Here is a 24795-nt window from a genome sequence, read left to right as displayed (position 1 = left end):
GTAATCCCAGAATTTTGGGAGGCCGAGGTGGGCGGATCATTTGAGGTCAGGAGTTCTAAACCAGCCTGGCCAGAATGGTGAAACCCCGTCTCTACTAAAAATACAAAAATTAGCTAGGTGTGGTGGTGGGCGCCTGTAATCCTAGCTACTCAGGAGGCTGAGGCAGGCGAATCGCTTGAAACCAGGGGGCAGAGGTTGCAGTGAGCAGACGCCAGCCTGGGTGACAGAGCAAGACTCCATCTCAAAAAAAATAAAGAAATAAATAAAAAATAAGCAAATAAAAATAAAACACCTTTGAAGGGGGAGAGACAGATAGCAAATAAAGTAATAAGCACATGTGTAATATAATTGCAAATTGAAATAAGGACTGCACAGGAAAAGACAGCAAAGGAAATAAGGACAGCAAAGAGAGTATCAGGGCAGCCCAGGAAGGCCTTCTTACCTTCCTGAGGGTAAGAAGGAGTGAGCTGTGGGTAAGGGAGTGGAGGACTATGGAGTATTCCTGGCAGAAGCAAGAGCTTCTGAAGCAGGAAGGGCTCAGAAGCAGGAAAGGGCTGCTTAGCTTCTTGAGAGAGTTATAGGAGGTGCGGGAAGGGGCACAAGATAAGGGTGGGAGAGAATGGAGGTAGGCAGGGCTAGATTAGGTAGGGTCTTACAGGCTTCAGTAAGAAGTCTGACTTTATTCCTAAAACCAATGAGAAGAAACTGAAGTTTATTGTTTATTTATTTATTTATTTATTATTATTATTATTATTTATTTGAGATGGAGTCTCGCTCTGTCGCCTAGGCTGGAGTGCAGTGGTACAATCTCTGCTCCCTGCAACCTCTGTCTCCTGAGTTCGAGCGATTCTCCTGCCTCAGCCTCCCGAGTAACTGAGTTTACAAGTGTGCACCACCACACCCAGCTAATTTTTGTATTTTTAGTAGAGACGGGGTTTCACCATGTTGCCCAGGCTGGTCTTGAACTCCTGACCTCAAGTGATCCGGCTGCCTTGGCCTCCCAAAGTGCTGGGATTATAGGCATGAGCCACCACACCTGGCCCACAGTGCCTCACAGTCTGCCCTGTGTCTGCCCCTTCCCCCTGACCCCACTTCATGCAGGGACCCAACGAGTCTCCTGTTTTTGGTCACTGGCCTCCTGGGGAGGGCAAGCAGAGGGTGTGGCTAGTGTGGTCCAGGTGAGGTTTGTGGCTGGGTGTGAGAGCAGAGCCTGTCACAAGAGGCGGTAGAAAGAGGGGGTGATAAGACCATAAAATGAACTACAACACAATACCAGCTATTATAAAAGACAAGGTGGAGCTAGAGGTGTGGAAGGATATCCATGTGTATTGTTACACAATACACAGAAAAAAGCATTTTGCAGAACATCTTGGTGCAGTATGATCCCAAGTATGGTTTTAAAGATAGAAGGGCATGCCTAGCACATAGTAGACACTCACTATTTGTTAAATGAATGAATGAATGGTATATACCAAAGTGTTACACTAAAGCCGGGAATATGGTGGGGAGAGTTTTATTTTTCCTGCTGTTTTCCTTTTTGCAATAGTCATGTTATTTTAACATGACATTACTGATCCTTAATGTATCTGTCTGGTGGCCACACATGCTTTAGAAGGGCCAGGAGAACCACATGGCATAAATTCCTAAAGTGGCCTCCTTTTTATTCTTCTTAAAGGTATTCATCACAGGCAAGTGACGAAGGGAGCTAAGGGGTGGGAATCTACCAGATTCAGTTTTGGAAACTACTGGCTTTGAAGACCTTTTACAGCCCATGAGTGATTCTACAATGCAGTCAAGGCTTCTGGCTCAGGCCTCTCCCCCTATACACCAACCATCCCCACAATTGGTAACCAGAAGACACCCTGCTGATGCCTCTTCCCAGTGTCCATGGGTGGGTGGCTGTGTAGAAAAGCAAGGGTCTAGGGTCAGGCCTGCACAACCTTGGGCATACGGTTTCATCTTCTAGATCCTCAGTTTCTTCATCTGTAAAACTGAGGTTATAAAAGTACTAAGGCAGCCGGGAGCAGTGGCTCATGCCTGTAATCCCAACACTTTGAGAAGCCGAGGCAGGTGGATCACTTGAGGTCAGGAGCTCAAGACCAGCCTGTGCAACATGGTGAAACCCCGTCTCTACTAAAAATTCAAAAATTGGCTGGGCACGGTGTTTCACGCCTGTAATCCCAGCATTTTGGGAGGCCAAGGCGGGCGGATCATGAGGTCAGGAGATCGAGATCATCCCGGCTATGGTGAAACCCTGTCTCTACTAAAAATTAGCTGGGCGTGGTGGTGCACACCTGCAGTCTCAGCTACTCAGGAGGCTGAGGCAGGAGAATTGCTTGAACCCGGGATGGAGAGGTTGTAGTGAGCTGAGATCACACCACTGCACTCCAGCCTGGGTGACAGAGCAAGACTCTGTCTCAAAAAAAAAAAAAAAAAAAAAAAGGACAGAAAGCACTTTGTTGGTTCACATCGTACTCAGCACCCTGGCACATGGCAAATACTTAAATGTCAGCCATACAAGTTGGAAGCTTGTACTATATTGCTATCATTATGGGTATGCAGTGGAAACGCTGCTACATAATCCTAGCAATTTTTTTTTTGAGACAGGGTCTCCCTGTCACCCAGGCTGGAATGCAGTGGCACGATCTTGGCTCACTGCAGCCTCGACCTCCCCAGGCTCAAGTGATCCTCCCACTTCAGCCTCCCAAAGTGCTGGGATTACAGGTGTGAAACACTGTGCCTGGTCCTAGCCATAGCTTTAGGACAGAAATAAAGTTTAAGGCTACATGTCCAACTCTCTTTTGACTGTCCTCTCAGTTTATTATTCATTAATTAATACCTTTAATGAATACATTTAATGAGTATCTGCCACTCCTATGCCAGATGCTGTACTGGAAGCTTCCCAAAAGATGTGAGGTATATTGAAATTACTGGTCCCCCAACCTCACGGCAGTGGGTGAGACCTGGGGAGGACAGAGCCCCCGGATATCAGTGTCCCTGGAAGTGACCTTGTTGGTTTACCTCAGTGGACAACCCAAATATCACATTTATGTGGATTGTGAAGAAGGCTGGGAAGCACTAGAGTCGTGGACAAAAGAAGCCAAGTTGTCTGCTCTCATCGAGCTTATCCCCCAGTGAGGAACAGACAGGCTGTGAACGAGTCAGCAAATCACGGTTCACTGTAGGAATGGTGGCAAAGAATCAGATGCAAAACAGGGAGAATCAGGGTATGGCCAAGTGGGAGTGTTACTGACACATCATTAAGGGTGATGTCACTTTTGTAGAATTTTTTTTTGGAGACACTATAGATTGGTTCATAAAACGACAATTTCCTAGAGAGATAGAAAACCTGGCTCCTATTCTTGGCTTTGCAACTAAGCTTCTGTGGGACCTTGGGCAAGCCGCTTGTCTCCTCTCAGGGTCTCACATCTCCATCCATAGAACAGAAGTAGGTGGATTAAACCAGTGATTGAACCCTCACATTTTGGGGAGGCCACTTACCTGTCTGAGAATCTGGAAAGCGTCCCTCAGAAAAAAAGCACACACAAACACACAGAACTTTATCTATAATATCAAAGGGTTCACCAATAGTCCTCCCTCTTTAACCCCCAATGCCTCAACACACAGACAAATTCTAGGCTAAGAACCACTGGCCTCTACAACCGCAGTGCTTTCCGGGATGATGACTCTGGAAACTGCATCTGAGTCACATGCCTACGGGGTGGCCATCCTTAGGAAGCCACCAGATGGGGGTTGGGACATTATGATGGTTCGAGTTAAAGTGCCCAAGGAGGCCAGTCAGACCTGACACCAGCCAGCATCAAGTGCGGAGAGCCCAGCAGGTAGCAGAAATGAGGAAACAGGCAAAGGCGTAAGGGACATCAAGGTGCAAACACAATGATCGATGGTGACGGGCACCCAGCCCAGGGGAACTGGGCAGTGGTACTTAACTGAGAGAGGTGCTGAAGGAGACTGAAGAGCTGTGCCTGCTTTGGGAAGGGAAGCTGCCCTTCTGCTCTAGCCCAGCGCTGCCTTAGGGAATGGGGGCCCAGCAGGGCAGCTCTTTGTATTTTTCAAGAAAAGTTTTCATCAGAATTTGAAACCTCTTAATTTCTGAATGATGACAACCAACAGTTTTTGAAACACTGTGGGCCAACAGTTTGTGACTTCCTGCCTATGTGGTCCAGACTGCCAGGCTGAAGATGAAGAAATTGAGGCTAAGAAGAGAGGAGAGGCGAGTTCTTCTATTCTCTGCTCTCCAGTCTTTCAGATATTAACAACAGTTGTCAGTGCTGGGCTGAGTGCTGTGCAAAGTCACGATCTAATCTTCCAACTACTATTAGAAGGGCAGCCACTTTCCCAAGATCACAGCTAATGAGGGTGGCAGAGCAGTGGCCCACGCAGCGGATTGTAAGGCTCTGTGCTCTTCCCCACCATGTTGTTCTAAGAGGAGTGGCCAGTGGAAGGAGCACTCATTTCTCAGAGAGCCCCAAGGCCCATGCCAGGCACACTCTGGGAACTGGCCCTGGCTGGATGGACACTAGTTCTTGAATCCTGTTAGATGTGCATCTTAGAGTGCTTTAGTAATCCAGGGCTGGCCAGGGAAATGGTCGAGCCGTGGCCTGGCAGGGTTGAGTGGAGCACTATTTGTAACATGGGGTTCCCCAACTCCTACCCCCTCCACTGCACCCCAGCTGCTTCGACTCTCTGGTCCTGCCCCATCCATCTGACTCCAAGGCTGGCACAGGAGGAATGTGCCTTTGCCCCTGGAAGAGCAGGAGTGGCCTGCACCCCTCTGTCTGTGTAATACATCTTTTCCACAAAGCCACCAGATGCTGACTTTTTTTTTTTTTTTTGAGATATGGTCTTACTCTGTCGCCCAGGCTGGAGTGCAGTGGTATGATCTCTGCTCACTCAGCCTCTGCCTCCCGGGTTCAAGCGATTCTCCCACCTCAGCCTCCTGAGTAGTTGGGATTACTATTGGTGCCAACTATTATTAGAAGGGCAGTCACTCTCCCAAGATCACAGCTAGTGAAGGTAGCAGAGTGGTGACCCAAGCAGCGGACTGTACCTGCCAGCATGCCCGGCTAATTTTTGCATTTTTAGTGGAGACAGAGTTTCACCATGTTGGCCAGGCTGGTCTCGAACTCCTGACCTCAAGTGATCTGTCTGCCTCGGCCTCCCAAAGTGCTGGGATTAGAGGTGTGAGCCACCATGCCCGGCCAGACCCTGACTTTTTGAATTATCTGAAGCAATTTACAGCCCCCTCTCTCTCTAAGATTATTGCCCCTTCCCCAAACAGTCTCCGGCCATCACAGCCCAAATTATTATTTCTATTGTAGAAGAAATCAGGAAAGCTGGCCAAAAGCAATGTTATGTGGTAATAGAAGATCCTTCCTGAGATCAGTTTGAGAACAGGGTTGTTGTGGTTCAGTGGTTAGACCTGGGCTCAAGTCCCATCTTGATTAGTCTATGTGTTATTTGTTGAAACAAACTACATATTCTATCAACTTCTACAGAAGCACAAGTGGGAAGGAAGCCTCTTTCTGGGGACACAGGAAAGCAACCCAGGGCAGGTGCAAATTGAATTGATCTGAAAGAGGGGGCCTTAGCGAGCAGAGCACTGACTTTGGAGGCATATCCTCAGGGTTAAAATTCCAGGTCTACCACTTATCAGCTGTGTGGCCTTGGGCAAGTGACTTTATCTCTTCGACCTTTGGTTTTCTCCTCTATACAATGGGGTTGATTATATCAACCTAATTTGACCGTTTTCAAGATTGTAAGTGATGGTTGGGTGGGGTGGCTCACCCTGTAATTCCATGCCACCCACCGTACTCCAGCCTGAGTGACAGAATGAGACTCCATCTCTCATATATATATATATAAATGATAATAATTATTATTTTGCAAGGCCACTTGGCCACTGTTACCTGAGGGCTTAATATTATAGAAGCAATCAGTCTGTAAGTACTCTAACTGCTGATTCCAATTAGAACACCACCCAGGTGGGGTGCAGTGTCTCAGAGCTGTAATCCTAATACTCTGGGAGGCCAAGGAGGGAGGATTGCTTGAGGCCAGGAGTTCAAGAACAGCGGTTCGAGACCAGCCTGAGCAACATAAGACCCCTGTCTCTCCAAAAAAAAAAAAAAAAAGCTAGGTATGGTGGCACATGCCTGTAGTCCCAGCTACTCAGGGGCTGAGGTGAGCGGTTCCCCTGAGCCAAGGAAGTTGAGGCTGCAGTAAGCTAAGATCATGCCACTGCACTCCAGTCTGGATGACAGAGTGAGATCGTGTCTCAAAAAAAATTAAAAAAAAAAATACACAGACCAAAAAACAAACAAAAAAACACATTACCTAGAGCTCCATTGTCTTCTTCTGTAGATCATGGTGTTTTTTGTTTTTTTTTTTGGTTCAGAGTCCCAAGTCACCCCCTCCACCATGCCCAGTGGGAGGGAAGCCAATCGAGAGAAATTTACCTGAGTCTCTTCAGTTACAGGAAAGAAAAGGGCAGGCCCAAGGGAGGAGAAGGTGGGAGAGGAAGGGAACAGGAAGGGTTCCAACCTTTGCAACAGTTAAATGTTAATATAGGTGTCAGCATAGGAAGTGTCTTCTAATGATAGAAGGAACAGAGGGAGTTTTTCAATCATCTCCTGCTTAACACATACAGATGTATTCATAATTATCCCTTGCCTCAGGCCTCGAGGCCCAGGTGGGCTCCAGAAGGCCTGTGTTCCTGCCAGACAAGAGTCCTTAAAGAACATCATGTAGACAATTGGAATGCCATTTATCGTGCAAAACACAATAAAACCCCAAGCTCTCTTCCTGTCTCACAGACCCATAAATTATGAAAATTATACCTGCCCTAGGCCATGGACATATTGTTTTATTAAAGTTCCGATGAATAAACTTAAGGCTCTTAAAAATGTCCTCTTGGCTTTCATCTGGCACACACCTCCAGCATGGAGCTGGCCACCTGGGTTTGTTTGATTGGTTCACAAACCTACTTTGGAAAGCGGAGCTCACTTCAAGTTGCAGGTTCAGCAAGTGGGAAAGGCTGTCTGGAGAGCTGTAGGAGGGAGCCGGGGACTCCTGGCCAGATGACGAGGCTGCCTGGCGGGTTCTCTTGTCACCAGCGGCTGCCCCTCTCTCCAGATCATTCCTTTTTGTTGCGATGAGCGTCAGGCTTGGTGCCTTCATAGGAGCTGTTTGGTTATGGGTGTGGAGAAGGCTGAATTCTGCTTCTTTCTCCTTAATTTTAAATTTGATCACTGGGGAGCCTTTGATCTACTCCATTTTGGGCTTCTTCCTTCTTCCCCAAATGCTAAATCCTTCAGTTGATGTTTTTACCCTTTACCTCTCCATCACATACTGGGTGCTGGACAACTTCTCTTAGCCTCAGTGTCTGCATCTCTAAGAGGGAAAGAATAGCATCTGCCATGGATGTTCAGTACCTGGAGAAAAGAAGCCATTCAATAAATGATGGCCATTATTACTACTCCAACGCCATTTGATAACTGGGAACCAAAGGCATGGGGCCAGAGGGATAAAGATAAGAGGGGCACATGTGGAACTTTTTCTCTGGATACTGCTTGGCTCCCGTTTCCCCAAGAGCATTTGGGTGCCTGAGACGTTCAGCACTCAAACCCTTGTATAGATTTTTGTCATTGTTTTTAATCACCAAGCACTAGAAATTGTTAAAGTAGAACCAGGGGTAGGCCTGCCCCATGTGCCCACCCATAAGGAAACCCAAGACTGAATCAAAGTGTGGTGTACACGAACTGGGACTGAGCCAATTAAAAAGACGATTACCTCTAAGTGCCAGTGACTTACCTTGTCAGTGAAACAGGACTTGGAGCATTACCTAACCTTGGTCCACAGGGCAGGAATGGGACAGGCCACATGGTCTGGCTACAGAGAGGGAGGTCAGCGCCTATCTTCATTCTAAAAGTTCTAGAGCAGACAAGCCCAGGTTGAAGAACATCCTTTGTGTCTTCTTGGGCAGTGTCTGGGGATCCTGGCACACATTTGGATGTCTCTTAAGAGGAACTCAAGGTTTGGATTTCACAAAGGAACCTGGGAGGCCATAATTGGTAACCCCTAGAAAAACCAAGAACCAGACCCACTGTTCCTGATCTGTCTCTACCACTCCCCCTTCTTCCCCCATTTATTGGTATATTATTGGTAACAGAAAAAAAACTCTATTGATTTCTAGAAAACAAGAGGTATGTGTTCACATGTTCAAAATAAAGTCCAACTTTCATCCTGATTGGCCTATGAATAAAAGGTCATTAAAAAGTTCCCATAGTGGGCTGGGTGCGGTGGCTCACGCCTGTAATCCCAGCACTTTGAGAGGCCGAGGCAAGCGGATCACCTGAGGTCAGGAGTTCGAGATCAGCCTGGCCAACATGGTGAAACTCGTCTCTACTAAAAATATAAAAATTAGCCAGGCATGGTGGCGTGTGCCTGTAATCTCAGCTACTCGGGAGGCACAAGAATTGCTTGAATCTGGGAGGTGGAGGTTGCAGTGAGCCAAGATTGCGCCACTGCACTCCAGCCTGGGCAACAGAGCAAAACTCTGTCTTGGAAAAAAAAAGTTCCCATAACTATGTAAATTGAGAAGTGGCTGGGTCTAAAGTTTGAGTGCACTAGTCGGGGATAGGGGTACAAGGGAATCAGAAGGAAGGTGCAGGCCGGGCATGGTGGCTCACACCTGTAATCCCAGCACTTTGGGAGGCAGAGGCGGGCAGATCACTTGAACTCAGGAGTTTGACACCAGCCTGGCCAACACGGTGAAACCCTGTCTCTACTAAAAATACAGAAAATTAGCCGGGCATGGTGGTGCATGCCTATAATCCCAGCTACTTGGTAGGCCGAAACAGGAGAATCGCTTGAACACAGGAGGTGGAGGTTGCAGTGAGCGAGAACGCTCCACTGCACTCCAGCCTGGGACGCTGTCTCAAACAAAACAAAACAAAAAACAGAAGGAAGGTACATTAGAAGGTCATGAAATGGATGAAGGACTAGCTTTGTGCGATATGCACCAATCCTGTGAAAATAAGGAAATGACCAAGGGCTTTTCTATTTGGTTCCTTGAAGCATGTATGTGTGTGTTCATGTGCGTGAAAACCTGCTTTGGGGGCAATCAGGACATAAAGGGAGAGGAATGGACAGGTCAGATGACCCTTTTCCCCCTCTACCTCTTCCCAGTTTTGGAGCTTTGCTGTCCATCTGCAGCACACTCCAGTTTAGGGGACAGCTTGCCTAGGAAGGAGGCTCTAGCAGCTCCTTGCAGCATTCGGCTTCATAATGAAGAGCAGCTTTCCTCCGATGGTTCTACAGTCGTCCTAGAGCTGGGAGAAGGAATTGCCCAGCCCAGGAAGCCCCATCTTCTCTTCCCCTTTCAGTGGTTGCTTATTCTCAAACTCGAGGCCTTGCTGGGTGAAGAGGTCAGGGAAGTGAACACACAAACACACCAGAAACGGCAGTCCCATGTATATTTAACAATATATATTTATATATATTTTCTAAATCAGTACATTCAGTTTTTAACTTGTTTTTTTTCTTCACAAACAGAAGAACTCTTACAATAGTAGACTTTCTAAAATAAATACTATTAAAATAGAGCTTCAAAATAAATATTCTATACAAAGAAAACCTTCTGTGGCAACTTTGTGGTGGGGTGGAAATGGGCTACAGTGAGGGGGAAATGAAGTCGGGATGTGGCAGGATGGGAGCCTCGAGCTTTTCTGTTTGTAACGTGAAACGAAGCTGTGGGACAGTGAGAAGAGAAAGCAAGGCAAGACACTGCACGCAGTTACCCACAGCAGAAAATGGCAACGCAAGATTCATCGTCGACTGTCACAGTAAGCAAAGGGGGCACAAAAATGCTTGTCAAAGGCATGAACCAGAAGGCTGGTGAGGCTCGCAGGATGCCCTAGTGAATTGTACAGTGTAGAGCTGTGCTGCCCACGCCCGCCAGACACTTCCTGGGACAGCGCGGAAGGAGAACAGGATGCTTCAAGGTGACAGTCATCCGGGTTCTGGTGCAGACCAACTTTCCACGTGTGCCATCTTGGACAAGTCATTATCTAGCTGGGCCTCACTCGAGGTATGATGGCGGCTGACAGACTCCACAAGGCTGAAAGAACCAGCCGTGTCTTCCGTCTCAGCTCTGAGGGGGTGCGTACCAAAGGACCAAAGGAAGGGATTGGTCTTCACCCCCTTCCTGCTCAGGAAAGCCTTAGCTGTGCCCATCTTTTCTCTGCGAGGGCTTTGCTACCCAAGACCCAGTTCCCAGGGTGCTCGCGGAAGCGCTGTCCTTCATTAACACGGGCAGCCAGAGGCCCCCAGAAGCGTCCTGGATCCCAGGTGCCCCTCGAGTTAAGGCAGAACCCCCACGTACCCCAGGTTTGCCAGGGGCGAGAACTGACCAGCACTTTTCAAAAAAGGTCAAGCCGAGGCATCGTCCAGCCAAACAGGCCATTGGTGACAGGAAACACACTCAGCCAGAAGCAGCTACACGTGTGTGTCTCTGAGTGCTGGGTCCCTCAGTGGCTCTCGACTGGCCCCAGAGCGGGGGAGGGTCCACAGGCAAGCCAGTTTATTCTTTTGTGTTTGTTGTTGTTGTTTTTAATTTTTGCCAAGAAGCTGAGAAAAACAATGCTGAGGGATTGCTACACAACCAAGCTGGGAGAACCAAGGATGGTTCCTTCGCTCCTTCCCATGACCACTGAGCACACGGGGCACTGAGGTGGACTCTTACAGAGCACTCTGCAGACAGCCATCAAGCAGCTTGAAAGCAAACCAAGAACAAGCTAGAACAGGGGCAGGGGGAAGAAAGGAAAAAGCAAACCAAAACCCAGAAAAATCCGTGTTTACAAGTATGTACACAAAAAGTCAGGGTTCAGGAGGCCGTTTGCCAGGAAATAGGGTCTCTGTCAGTAGACGGTCAGTGTGGGGTAGGGGTGTGTGTGTGTGTGTTTGTGTGTGTGTACACAGCTTATGTAAATTGACTCTCCACAGAACGGGTGTGTAGACCACCAAGATCACCAAAGTGCAACTTGCCACCGGGTCAAGTTTCCCATGGAGACAATTTGAGGGAGGGGCCCTGGGAAAAGTTCTGAGGCCTCCCAGAAAGCGTGCAGATGTGCACTATCAATTTTGGGGCCCCCTCATCTGAGGAAAACCATCTCCAGTCCCTTCAGTACACTTCTGATACATTCAATTCATTTAAGTGGTTGGCTGAATGTGTTTTTTTTCCTACCACTCCCTCTGAAATGTTCAAGAACATCCATACATCCGTCACAACTGTGGCAAGGGTAGCTACACGAATCAGCCTTGGAAAATGCAGATGCAATATTTCACATTCGCCTTTTACAAGCTAGCAAATGTTACATAAATAAAGCCGAAAATAATATGACCCTCCCTTCCTCCAATCAATAAATACCTATGGTTACAATTAACTTACTCTAAATCATAAGATGTTACTACTAGTCTTCAAGAAGGAAAAAAGAAGTCCTTGAGAAGCATTAGGTGCCTGCCTATCATAGCTACCTACCTTGCTGCCTCCTTCCCGGAGGCACCTCTGTTCCTATACAGAACAAACTGGAAATGCTACGGACGCTCTGCCTCATGCACTTCCAGTTTCACCTGGGGTAGCTCTTCTGACTCAGGCCATGCCCTCTCATCAGAGGGGAAAACAAAATACCACACAAAGCAAAAACCCCACACAACAGCTGGGGAGGAAGGACCAGATACACTACAGCTTTTGCATGCAACAAGTACCTACCCACTGGACGTGCTGCACCTTCTGAGTCCTTTAGCACCTTGAGAGAAAGAGTTGCTACGTCTTTGAGGGCTGTCGGGAGAGGGTGGTGTGGCTGTGCACAAAAGCAGGGCTCAAACCCAGTGGCCCCTGGAAAAACCTTTCCCCTACCCTCTCCCCAGCTCTTCTGACTCCCCTCCTGGGGCTCCCTAACACTAAAATAGACTCTTTTTTCATTATCTCTCTATTTACATTAAAGATACAGACACATCACTATACACAAAAGGCTATGACAGTGAGCAGCAGAATCAGAAGAGAAGAAACCCAAACCCAGCCTGGCTCAGCGGTCATTCTGCCAATGGGAGGTGCTGCCCCTCTTCTTTGCTGTTAAAATCCTCTCGTCGATGGGGAGGGAAATTGTGTTCCTTGAGGTTGCTCGCCCCCAGATTTTGAAATCAGCCCTTCCTGGGGGTGGCCAAAAGGAAACAAGTTGTTGTATTATTATTTTTTAAAACACCGTTAGCATCCGGTTTAATTATTCTATAAAAACATAATGACTGGATCCAGAGACCACAGCCTCAGACTCATTGGCAAAATGATATTTGGTCTCGCATTTGCCGCCCTGGCTTCCTCTACCCATATAAAGTTTCTGGAAGGGATCTGAGTAGAGAGAACCCAGGACACGTAGTGGGCAGGCGAGTCTGTGACTCAGTAAGAACCGAAGGACGGTGTGGTGAGCAGAACACCCCCGAGAGTTAGTTGATGCTGTTGGAAGGGAGAAGTGCACTGAGCAGTGGCTCCTAAATCCATCCTGTGGCTCCAGGGAGGCAGAAGGAGGAACAAGGCTTGGACTCACTGGCCGTCCTCTGTTCTCAGTGGCTCCCAAGTATATACAATAGGAACTGCTAGGGTGTTCTACACCTTCCCCAAGACATCAGGGACAAAGTGGGGTGGAGTGAGATGGGGGAGGAGAAGAAGGTATAGAAGACTCCAAGGGTCTTCCTTAAAGGTACCCTGGTACTCAGTTAACAATTTCTCCCAGGCAGCTAGCTCCTGTGAGAGCCAAAGACAATGGAAAAGAGGAAGGGGGGGGAGAGAGGGAGGGAGAGAGAGAGAGAGAGAGAGAGAGAGAGAGAGGAAGGAGGGGCTGGGAAGGCATTCAAGCAGCTGCAGTTTCCGGATATGTGTCCACATCTGTGTTCTGTCTTCTGAAAAAGAAAAATTTCCCCCCAAACCACACCCTGCCCCTGCATTGTCTGTTTGACACAAAGTTTCAGGACCCTGAAAAAAAGCCCCAAAGTGCTTCTTCATCATCTTGGGGAATACAGGGTACGTGGTGATGGTCTCTGTATTTTCTGAAGCTGGGGGTAGGGAGTGGGCAGACTAGCAAGGTCAGCCTCAGGAGGCTAAAATCTCTGACCTTGCTGCAGTCTTCTTAGATGTCAGAAGAGAACCAGGTTTCTAGGCAGAGCACTGGGGCTTCGACACAAACTGTCAGAAAGGCTTGTCGGGCCTGCTGGTCTTGGCATCCCCGCTGGCTGCTTTGCAGATGACGCTGTTCGTGTGCTTGCAGCGGCAACCAGGGCGGCGCAGACGGTCGTAGCCACGCTGGGCCAGCTTCACGCAGCCGGTGGCAGGCAGGTAGCAGAGCAGGCAGGGCAGCACCACGGAGAGAGCACCCATGAAGGACCAGCGGGCACAGCAGTTGGAGCGGGAGCAGGAGCAGGGGTGGTCAGCGCAGGAGCCCTCATCATCCTCATTCGTGCAGTGGTAGAAGATGCCCTGCACCAGACACATGCATGTGCCATAGTTGACCAGGGTCTGGGCTGAGCACAGGCACTCCTGGTTGCAGACCCAGCAGGAAGGCAACGTCCGGGGGGACGCACACTCCTTGCATTTACACTTCCCACAGGCCTCGCACAGCAAGAAGTGCTTGTCCAGCTCGGGTGGGACCGCCGGGCCCTTGAGGTCCAGCGGCTTGCAGTGGACCACCTTGGGCTGGATGCGCACAGCCCTTGGTGAGGCCTGGTCGGCCACAGGTGGTGGTGCCATGTGGTCTAAGAGCCGCTGGTCAGAGGATGTGCTGCTGCTGCTGCTCACAGAGCTGGGGCGCCCGCTGAAGGAGATCCAATGGTGGGTGACATCCTGGTCACAGCGGGCGGGCGTCGGGGCCAGCTCTGGGGCCCCGCCCCGGGTCCGCTTTGGGCCGGTGGTGGGGGCCAGGCCAGGGTTGTCTATGTAGTCGTTCTCCACGTGGCTGGTCTTCATCTGGTCAATGGGTAGGATGGTGAGTGGGTGCTGGAGCCGGCTGTGGGACATCCGGCTGTCAAGAAGGGGCTGGACCATGACTGAGCTGGGAGTCAAGGGGGCGCTCTGTGGGATCGGGGGCTCCATGGGGCTGGAGGTCCTGGACTGTACGGAGAAACAGGCTTCTAGGGGCCCTGGGGGTGGGGTGGGGAAAAGGAAGAGAGAATGGATTCCAGGCATCAGTATGTGGCCTGCCAATACCTCACCCCCCATCAGGTCCTTGGGAGCCACCCAATTGACATAGGAACTAAAATCCCTCTGTGGACTTTCCAGTGACTCCCCAAGCTTAAGATGATTAATAATGACAAGAAGTCAGTGGTGGAAATAAGCACTTAAGATGGAGGTACTCTCCTAAGCACCATATACATTAAGTCATTGACTTCATGAGAAGCCTAACACATAACTACTATTATCCCCCTTTTCTATTTACAGAAAAGACATGTTTAATGATTGTCCAAAGTCACACAAAACTATCCAAAACTATCAGTAGCAGGACTCAAACCTGGGCAGCCTGAGTTCATTCTCTTAGTCACTGTGAAACATGCTCCTTATTTAAGACACATAGCTCAGTGAATGTAAACACAGGCTCTGGAACGAGACTCAAATTTGATTATCACTTTGGTCTAGCAATATTGCTATGAACGAGTTCTTTCATCTCTACGCCTTAGATTTTGGTTTTGTCATCTGTAAAATGGGCTCTTGCAAGGATTAAATGAGAAAATACTATCTATTACCTAGCATATTACCTGGCATGCAGCAACAATTTATCGTTGCCCCAGGGAATAAGTTAGGATCTCCTGAGCACTTACAAGCACTGCCTGCCAAGCACTGTGCCAGGCACTGGGGACAATGTGGTGAACTCAACAGACAGCTCTAGGTGCTCCCATGGAGTTTATCAGCTGGATAAACAAGCCCTTTATTTCAGATATTCACAAGAGAAGGGCTGTATCTGATGCCTGCACATCCAAGATATTAACTTATTACTACCACTTAAGAGCAGCAACCTGCAGTGGCTAATAATCCCTGGGTATGTGAGCTTCTGACAACTTGGATGGGAAATCCTCTCGAGGGGCACTCATATCACCCATTTCCAAGTGCTGAGCTGAACATTCAGCCTAAATGCTATTTACTAGAATAGCTAAGCCAACCCTGGATCAGTTTCTAATTTCACCGAGAGAGTGCAATTTTAAGTTGGAATCCAGCCAGAGATTCAACTGCAGTGCCTGACACGGAACCCCAGGAAGTCACTTAAATCAAAGAGCGGAAACGGCTTGGTTCAAATTTAGAAAGTGCACATTGTTTTCTATTAGAAGTGCCATTTCCTTGCCTGCTGACCTTTACATTTGGAATTCTGCTGGAGATCAATTTAAAGAAATAGCAGCAGAAGGCCAAGACCTCTGCTCAAGGGGATACAATTTGGAATCCAAGGGAAAGACTACACTCTGGGAAGATTCCACCCCAATCTTAAGAACCCCAGGGAATGGGCAGGGAGGGTAGAAGAGAAAGATAAGTCTTTAAAACAAAACCAAAAAAAGGCCATTGGATTAATGTATTATGGGGTGGGGTTTTAGTAAATGCTTTTGCATTTACTAAATTTGCATCAAGATGCTAATGATGTTCTAATTAGGAGAGCTGATCCTGCCCCTCTGCTGTTAGGTTTATCTAGAACCTGTCTAAAATAAAAAGCTAGCTCTAGATAAAAGTTTATGAAGGGGATAAAAAGGGGGCTATCCATGGGGCTCCAGTCTGTGTATCACTTACACTGCTAAATCCAAAATGCATCCAGTCTTTTCTGCAAGGTTCAATGCTCAGTCAACTGATATTTCCCATTCACGCAGGGCATCAACTATGGGCTTTGCTCCCATGGTCCTGCCTACTTAAAAGGATGCTGGTATTTCTTTACACGCTGTTTTTCCTGTCTTGGAGAAAGCCTACCTAGTGGCAGTGCCTGCCCCCATGTTCTCTTCGGATGAAACCAGAGCATCACCTTTGAATTGGCGATTTCCTTGTGGCAGAGTTTACCTTAAGTGTCTGGCAGGTCTGCCACCAAAGAGTAGCCACTTGCCAAAGCAGCCTCCCGTGGAGATCTTGTGGTCAGGGCTAGAGAGAGGGAATGCAAGTAAGCATCTATGGAGAGGAGTTTTTCCAAGGATCAGGCTGATGACAACGTAGGAATTCCAGGAAATGCTACCTCAGCCTGCCCACTTATTCTCAATAGGTGTTCCAAGGCCTTGCTTCTAGAATAAATGAGTTTCGGGCAAGAGGCCAGGGTTAGGAGCCCAAGGTCCAGCACTGAGGACGCTGCCTGGAGGAAGGGTGTGATTTGGCCTAATAAAAAATGCCATGGATAAGATTCTCCAGCACCAGCCAGAACCGTCACCCCCAGACAATGATAACATGATTCCCTTGTTCCAGAAACCCATGTCAGGAATATTCAAGGGTCCTGCCAACACAATGTAGGCAGCAGTTTGAAGCTTCTATTGCCCCATATGGTTGGGTTTTGTCTCTCAGGACCAGGATTGGGTCTGGTCATGCTGTGGGAGAAAGTAAAATACTCCCTTTCCTTAAGCAGATTCACTTTTTCTTTTAATTTGTGAGGTTCTTTAAAAACAGCCCATGTCCTACAGATAAAGCAAAAGAAATGGGCAGTGCTTAGAAATTTTAATAGGCCTTGGAATCAGAAGGCAGATTCCCCAGTTCATGGAAAAGTCCCACCAGGAAGCCAGGATGGGAGCAGCCGCTGCAGGCAATGGGGATGTTGGCATTCACAGGCTCCCATAACCCTCCAGAGGCAGCTGTCAACATCTGGGCCTGCAGTTGAGGCCAGACATGGGGATGGGAGCTTGGCCCACGATGACTTGGCTCTCTGGGGACGATGCAGCATCCGATGGCTCCACTGGGCATATTCTAAAATGTGTCTTCCCTATTATAACCCTGATGTAGTAGGATTCCTTTCAACCACCAGCTCAGCAAAAACCAAATCAGAGTTCCACTGCTGGCCTCACCCTCCACCAGCAGGGACCCTCCGACAGCCTCTGCTGAATTTATTTGGCTGACAAAGAAAAACAATTTTCTGAGCTGCCTATTTAATAACCCCTCAGCACAGCTAAATGATATCTCAAAAAAAAAAAAAAAAGAAAAAGGAAAAGAAAGAAGGCCTGGCGCAGTGGCTCATGCCTGTAATCTCAGCCTTTTGGGAGGCCAAAGTAGGCAGATCACTCGAGGTCAGGAGTTCGAGACCAGCCTGACCAACAGGGTGAAACCCCATCTCTGCTAAAAATACAAAAATTAGCCAGGCATGGTGGCAGGCACCTGTAATCCCAGTTACTTGGGAGGCTGAGGCAGGAGAGTCACTTGAATCCAGGAGGCGGAGGTTGCTGTGAGCCAAGATCGTACCACTGCACTCTAGCCTGGGTGACAGAGCAAGACTGCGTCTCAAGGAAAAAAAAAAAAAAAGAAAGAAAGAAAAAACAACTCTCAGTTGATTTGGTAGATCAATCTCTACTCACTGAGAAACACCCACCCTCCACTCTGAGCAATGCTGACAATCTTAAGTGCAATTTACTATGTGCTCCCTGCTTCCCTTGCAAGGTAGTAAGAGATTTATAATATAAATAGGAGACAGGAGGCTTTGCCTCATTTAGGCAGTTTGGAAGAGACTGATGGCCAATTTGGAAGACACTGGACAGAGAAACAAACCCAGCACTCCACTTAGCCAAAGAAGCACCTCTATCAAGCTTAGGTGGTACTCTTACGAACTGGCAAGAGGGAAGGGACTTTTACCTCCACTCAACCTTCTAATAATAATAAATAATAATTACGGAAGTGGCTAATATTTGCGAAACATTTCTTGGTGCCAGGCTCCGTGCTAAGCCCTCAGTGATTTATTTTCTCATTTAATCCTCACCGTACTTCGAGAGAGAACCCATTTTACAGAGGAAATGGAAGCACAAAGGGTCATAGAGCTAGCAAGTGACCAGAGCAGGATTTGAACCAAGACAGCAGAGGCTTCAGAGGCTGAAATATTAACCTCTCAGCCCTGACTTACAATGACTTGCAAAAGCCCTCCATAACCTCTGGGAATTTATGGAAAGGCATGAAAGTGCCATCACTTTCACAACCACGGGACCCCTCCAGCCCTCACGGAACATCAGCAGAACATCCTGGGGCTCTGCAAGGCAACCAACAGGGAAGGAAAGCCAGACGGGGTTTCAGACATCAGCCTGAACCCCAGGGAGGGGAATCTTCAATGTGGAGAGTGAAGGTTGTGGGGGTTTGTAATCTCTCTCATTCAAAGAAGGCTCAGAGTTCAAGTTCTTTTCACTCCCAGTTCAGTGTTATGTGCCATCCCCTGTCTTAAAAATGGTTTCATTTTTAGTTTTCTTATAGTTGAATGGATTTCACTTGTAGGAGTTTATTACAAAGCAGTTTCCAAAAGGAAACCCTGGGGTGGAAAGGAATCTCTACTCCTCCCCACCTATCTACTCCTGCCCACCTATCAAGTTGAACTTAAGGGTCCCTAGGGTACCTTCATTGATGGGGCTCCCTGGCCCAGGTCTGTGAGGAAGGGAGGGGAGCCAGGGCACAGAGAGTCCTAGAATACTGAATCAGCAGGATATCAAAATCCCCAGAACACGCGCAACACTGTATTTGCTGCTTGGCGGGTCTGGGAGCCCAGAGCCAGCCAGTCTGACACTCACTGCATTTGTACCTGTGGGGAGGGGGCTGAGCATCAGGCTGCAGACCGCTCAATACAGGCTGGCTGAAAAGAATCAAGAGGCATGTTAAATGTCCACACAATTGAGCAGGATGCCTAATCCCACCCACCCACACCCTCCCCTTGACTTACCCTAGGGAGGTGAGTTGGGAAATATTGGGAAAACCTGACAGTTGTACTTTGAAAGCTACAGGTCAGCTAATGACAAACTGGCAAAAGGCTGTGAATGAATGGGTAGTTTGAGCACTGCCCCATTCAGTCTCAGCGGGTTCTTTCAATGAAGGTTGTTTAACCCTTTGAACAACTCAGAATAAAGGTCTCTAGGCTGCCAGAGAGCCTGCCCACCGGTATTGCTTGGTTCTTTGTGACACTATCCCAGTTTAGCTAATTAAGCTACAACCAAATAATGACTTATTGCTTTAAAAGGACTTTAAAAAGAGGGGGAAGGATGCTGAGGGAAGCAGAGGACTTGCCCCTCCCTATACCCTACAAAGAAAGACAATCTCTGCTGAGAATGGCCCCAGTGGGAGAATAAAGCATTTGGGGCAGCTAGATTTGTCTGGGAATCCTTCTTCCTTCCCCCACTTCCTACCCCCAGCACCAGCACTAAGAAGCTCACCTCTGGCCACAACCTGTCAGAGATCACAAAAAACGGTTGCTTTCATCACTTCATCCCACCACCAGTTACCAGTTCCCAACCCTCTTCTCCCTCTTCTCTTCTCTTTCACAACCAATCAGCTGAGCTCCAAAGCCCCAGCACACAGAAGGGTGGGAATCTTGCTGGACTTTGGGCTATTTAATCAGCTTCCAGTTTCTGCTTCACTGTATTACCGCCTTAATTGTCTGCTCAGATTCCCATAAAGAAAGATTAGAAGCCAAGAGTCAGTAAAGAAGGAGTCAGAAGGAGCTGTTAACCACTGGCATGGTTTGGGAACTACTGGCCAAGTCCAGGTCTGGGTGGGACCAGAACCCTAGACTCCTAGGGCAGGGCTTCCTCCCACAGACACCAAGATCTTATTATTTGTCTCCTTACCCTCCACTAAGAAATGAACTTACAATAATAGATTTTAGCTTACTCCTGGGACAGGAGCAGGAAATGACTTCCCCTTCCCCCAACCAGAAAAAAGACTACTGACAAGGGAAACCAGTCTTCTGCAAGTGGCCACCTGTCCCGAAGGGCCCCTTCCCTTCTCCGCCAGATCCAGCACATCTGTGCTCCCTCCCCTGTGCCCTTGCTTCCTTCACTGACTGGGGCCTGTCCTTGGAAAGAACAATCGTGATCACAGCTGAACTGTGGAGCCTCTTAAGCCCAGCCACATGTCCCGGATACATTCCCCAGCCTTGTCAGCTGTCCGGATCTGTAGGGTGGCCCCAGACCCCTGAGAGCCAAGAATACCCTCCCTCTTACATCATGCAACACCCCACACCTCCTGTGCAGGAAGGGGGCACCCTTAAAACTAGGCCCTCCTCCTAGGAGCCCAATAATAACAATGAGCATGGCCCTAGTCCTGGCCGCTCACTAGCAGCTCTGCTGGCCTCTTGGGAGGAGTTTATTTTCTCTACTGTGCAGATGGGGAAATTAAGGCCATACTTAGCAGGTTTGCCTAGTCACACATCTGCTCTGTTCTGGCCCCTGGCTTGGTCTGGAAGGGGCAATTACAGCTTTCTGAAAGTTGTTCATTCACCTTCCCCTGGCTCTTTTGAAAGAGCAAAAATATATTCTAATGAGTCACTGCTTTCTCCTCTCAGGGAGATAAGGTCGGCCGTGAGATAGAACCTTCTCCACTCTAGCCATTTCCTTTCCTTAAAAACTCTGTCATGTCTACATACAAAACCCCAAACTTTCAACTTTATCTCCAAATTCAGAGGCCTGGGCGAGAATCCTTAGCCAGGTTGTCATCACAAGGGAACTGCCACCTAAGTAGAGGCCAGATGACAAACACTCTGGATTTAGAACCAAATGGAACACTATGATTCTCCAAGAAACACTGGACTTTTCTGAATAAAGAGGGAGGGCTCCTTCCTAGGCCTCCTTGGCACCAACACCCAGGCCCTCATTAACAGGATAGCCCAAGGACAGGAAAACACTGTGGGGGCCCAAATCTAGGAGCTGGAAGATGTCAAACCATGAGACATTCAGCCCTGGAAACTGGAATCCCCACATATGGTCCCAAAGTATTAAATCCCAGAGCAACACAGCTCAAGGGTCACTTCTGGAAGTATGAATGGGTTTTATTCCTCTCCTAACTTTTAAATCACTGACTTTCAAATTTGGCACTGAAAGGCTGCTTTCATTTATTATTCACTAAAGTCAGCCAAACGTTTGGTTTACCAAAGTTGGGGCTGGAGTCATGGGCGGGTGTGAACTGGGCAGGACAGATTTCCAAAGGGCCACATCTCTCCACCAATTCTGGGAGGATGCAGATAAAAATGACATGTGAGGCCGGGCACAGTGGCTCACACCTGTAATCCCAGCACTTTGGGAGGCCGAGGCCGGCGGATCATGAGGTCAGGAGTTCGAGACCGGCCTAGCTAACATGGTGAAACCCTGTCTCTACTAAAAATACAAAAATTAGCTGGGTGTGGTGGCGCACACCTGTAATTCCAGCTACTCAGGAGGCTGAGGCAGGAGCATCATTTGAACCTGGGAGGCGGAGGTTGCAGTGAACCAAGATCGCGCAACTGCACTCCAGCCTGGATGACAGAGCAAGACTCCGTCTGAAAAAAATAAATAAATAAAAAACAAAAAATAAATGAAAACGACATCCGTAAGCTCCAAATGTCCACCTGTCCACAGCCTCTGCCCTACTGTATGTTCTGTCTCCTCCCACCAGCCCCAACTAAAGCTTTAGTGAGATGAGGCCATTTCAGAGGGTGATCTGGAAAAGGTCGTGGGGCTGGGCAGGAGGGCTAAGGGCAAGAGGGCATTTACACTCCACTGAAAGGGAGTGACTCCCGATAACCAACAGATGCCTTTAAAGTCTGCTCACTATAGCTGACCAATATTTGTCCATGGAGATTTCAGAAATCTGCTACTAAAATCCCCACCCTACACCCGTACTACTGGCCACACGGCTTGGTTGGTAAATGTGTGTGCTGTTCACCACATTAGGATTTGCTGGAGCCTGGCAGCACGTGAGAACTCTCCCCAAGGGATGGGAAAGAGGAAATGTGATTTCACACTGGACATCTCCACTAGTTCTTTCCCACCCTTCTGGGAGACAGAGAAGGAGAGAGAAAGAGAAATCTTTAACTGCAGCCCTGTCTCTCCTAGTTCTCCTGACACCCGCACTACAAAAAAAAAAAAAAAAAAAAAAAAAAAAGGCTGAAAATTTCAGAGATGTTTATGCTCCGTTTGTGTGAAGATCTGGAGAACTCCAAACATTGTGAAATCCACCAGTGCAATATTGGGTAGGGCCTCAGGCCAGACTGAGCTCATTAAGAGATTGATAAACCCACAGTTCCCAACTTCTCTGAGCCTTATACCTTCCAGCTTTGAATCCCGAGAGACTTGTCAGGGAGGTTAGTGCCTCGGTCAGCTACAGAGACAGACAAGTGCTTGCTCCCGCCCCTCTGCAAGTTCTTTGGCCTCCAGTGTGTCTGGCCTCTCCCAAAACTGGAGAGAATCACGCCACTGATTTGGAGGCAGGAAAGAGGGGGCTGCCATTAGGTTTGGGCACCCCACTGTACACTCTTCTTTCCAGCACTAACCGCGCTGGGGGGTACCGAAGCCTTGCTGCGACAGAAGGCGGCCTCCTGCCCTCACAGAGGCCTTGGCAATATGGATGCCCCTCCAGCAGCTGGTGAAAGAGGCAGCCAGCAGCTCCCTGCTCTGCCTACCATCTAGCCCCTGCAGCCCATTTCGCCTCTCTTGCCCATCCTTCGGCCCTATAAGCCATGCAACCATTTTCTGTCTCCCCTGCCTCTCCTGCCCACAACCCCCTGCCCCCGATCAAGAAGAATTGAGAAACCGTCTTCTTGCACAAGAGCAGCTACTGTCTAAATGCTTTTTGATCGTCTGCATGGAGGGAGAACTGGGCACAGCCTTGGACCCAGTGATGGAGCCAAGCTCCAGCTGCCCTGGCTAGCCAAACCCGCCCTCACCCAGCTCACTGTCCCCGGGGTCTTGGCGATTCAGAATTTTGCAAAACATACCGTCTCTATCCTCTTCTCTGTGATGTCAAGCCTGGTACCACCAAGAAGGAAGGAGGGAAAGTAGGAGCCTTATCTCTCCTACGTTCGCAACCTCTTCCTCCAGCTCCCACACGCCTGGTGTTATGTAAACGCACCTTCAGCCCCCACCGCAGCCCTAGCGCGGCCTGGGGGCTCCGGGGCCTGGCACAGCTCGGTGCCCGAGGATAGGGAGGTACAGGGTGGCCGAGGAGCCTCAGGCCCTACAGAGGCCAGGCAAGAAAAAGGCAACTGCAAGGCAGTTGCACAGCATAAAATGCAGCAGCGGAGCAAAGGTCAGACGGCGAGGAACCGCCTCGCCAAGGAGAGGGAGTAGGAATGCCCAGCCCTGAGCCAGCCCCTCGCTGACCATCGAGGGAGAGGCAGAAGGGGAGGGAATTCAGTCCGTCACGGCTCCGAAAAGAAAAATCTACGTCGAGCATAGGCCGCTGCGGCGGGCTAGGAGATACACGGCAAAGCTGGCACCGTGGGCACCGAGCTGGGAGGTGGGCGAGCCGCCCAAAGCGAGGGCGCCCCCCGACTCAAACGGTGGCTCCTGACCAAGCCCAGAGACGCCCGTTCCAGCGTTCGAGGCGGATGGTGGCAGGAGAAGGAAAGAGGCCAGGCCAGAGGCAAACTCCCGGGACACGCACGGGGCTTCCCGAGTCTCAGAGGGCGGGGAAGCCGGGCTTGGCAATGCCCAGGGGTCGGAAACGGCGGTGCCAGGCTGTGAACACCCCCGGCGCCGTGCCGGCCGGGCCGAGGGCGTCAGGGAGCTGCGGCGCACCGCAGCGACTCAAGGAGGCGCAGGCTGAGGGAAGGAACACTGAGGCGCGCCTAGAAATAGCGCACCATTTGCCCCAGCCCAGGGGGTGAGTCGCGTCGCGGCTCGGAGCGGGGCAGTTTCAGATCTCCAAACCGGCCATGGACTTACTTTGAGGAGCTGCAGGGCCACAAGCATCGCCCCACGTCTGTGTAAATCCTGGAGCCGGAGCAGGTTAGCCGCCGCTGTACTCGCAGACGCCGGCCGGAGGAACCGGCAAGGCTCCCTGCGCTCCACAGCGCCAGCTCCGCGCTGTCAGCTCAGCTCTCTACCTCCGCGGCGATGTTGCAACCACTGCCTGGGAAAATGGCTTTTTTATGAATGGGAGGGAAGGGAGCGCCAATGCGCACGCGTGCCGTTCGCGATTCTATGAATGGGTGGGCACAACAGACCCTGAGCGCGCATGCGCTGCGCTCCTTTTTTTATGAATGGGGGGCGGGAAAAGATCTTAACCCGTGATTGCTGGGACTGGCTCAAGCTCCACCAGGAGCCGTCGTTCTTTTACAAAGAGGGGTGGAGGTTCCAGTGGAGGTTGTTGTTGCCTTTTTTTTTTTTTAATGAATGGAGGGCGGCGGCGACTGCTGCAGCTGGGCCAGCTGCGCGGGCTGCACCCCCTCCCAGCCTGCGAGAGGAGGTAAAGGCCACCTTCACGCCACTGCGGGCCTGGGCAGGAACCCTCAGTGTCGCTGGGGGGCGGGGGGCGCTGCGGCCTCCGGATCCCGGGTTAAGAGCAGGGTGGGGGAGGACACACCTAGATCTGGGGATCTCTGCCCCCCGCAGGCAGTCAAAAAGGGGGGGGGCGGGAGGACCCCTACTGGGGGCCTTCTCTTGCTCTAGACCAGAGACGCCAGGCGGGAGGGATCTTGAAGCTGCGTTTACCAAAAATTAAGAAAATGTCCATCATTCATATCAAAGGGTGGGGTGAGGATTGGTGAGTGAATCTGGTTCTTTTTCCTGAGGCTGAATCTCTCGTGAATGCTGGTCGCCCCTCCCCCTATTTCTTGGGTGTAGACA

The 24795-nt window shown here is 49.5% G+C and overlaps 1 protein-coding gene across 4 annotated transcripts; it reads right to left on the bottom strand.

The window, feature by feature from the left end:
• Positions 1-9485: 9485 nt before the first annotated feature.
• Positions 9486-24078, bottom strand: SPRY4 (sprouty RTK signaling antagonist 4). 4 transcript variants are annotated; one of them, XM_055285822.2, is made up of 2 exons: positions 23893-24078; positions 9486-14205 (listed from the first exon to the last, which is right to left on the bottom strand). In XM_055285822.2, the coding sequence occupies exon 2, from the start codon at positions 14156-14158 to the stop codon at positions 13259-13261; it is 900 nt and encodes a 299-aa protein (XP_055141797.1). In that variant the 5' UTR covers positions 14159-14205; positions 23893-24078; the 3' UTR covers positions 9486-13258. The 4 variants fall into 4 exon arrangements, with proteins under 4 accessions (XP_055141797.1, XP_055141798.1, XP_055141796.1 ...); XM_055285823.2 differs by lacking the exon at positions 23893-24078 and adding an exon at positions 22944-23042; XM_055285821.2 differs by lacking the exon at positions 23893-24078 and adding an exon at positions 18783-18885.
• Positions 24079-24795: the final 717 nt, after the last annotated feature.

This window comes from Symphalangus syndactylus, chromosome 7 (genome assembly GCF_028878055.3).
Source record: "Symphalangus syndactylus isolate Jambi chromosome 7, NHGRI_mSymSyn1-v2.1_pri, whole genome shotgun sequence".
Taxonomy (NCBI): Eukaryota; Metazoa; Chordata; class Mammalia; order Primates; family Hylobatidae; genus Symphalangus; species Symphalangus syndactylus.
Note: the sequence above shows the minus strand (reverse complement) of the source record. Positions and strands in the feature narration are given on the sequence as shown.

Coding starts and splice junctions, on each gene's coding strand:
- SPRY4 (XM_055285821.2), bottom strand. CDS start 18,804: ATGCTCAGCCCCCTCCCCACAG. Junction 14,206..18,782: donor GCTCAGCCCCCTCCCCACAG/GTACAAATGCAG, acceptor CCCCACCCCCAG/GGCCCCTAGAAGCCTGTTTC.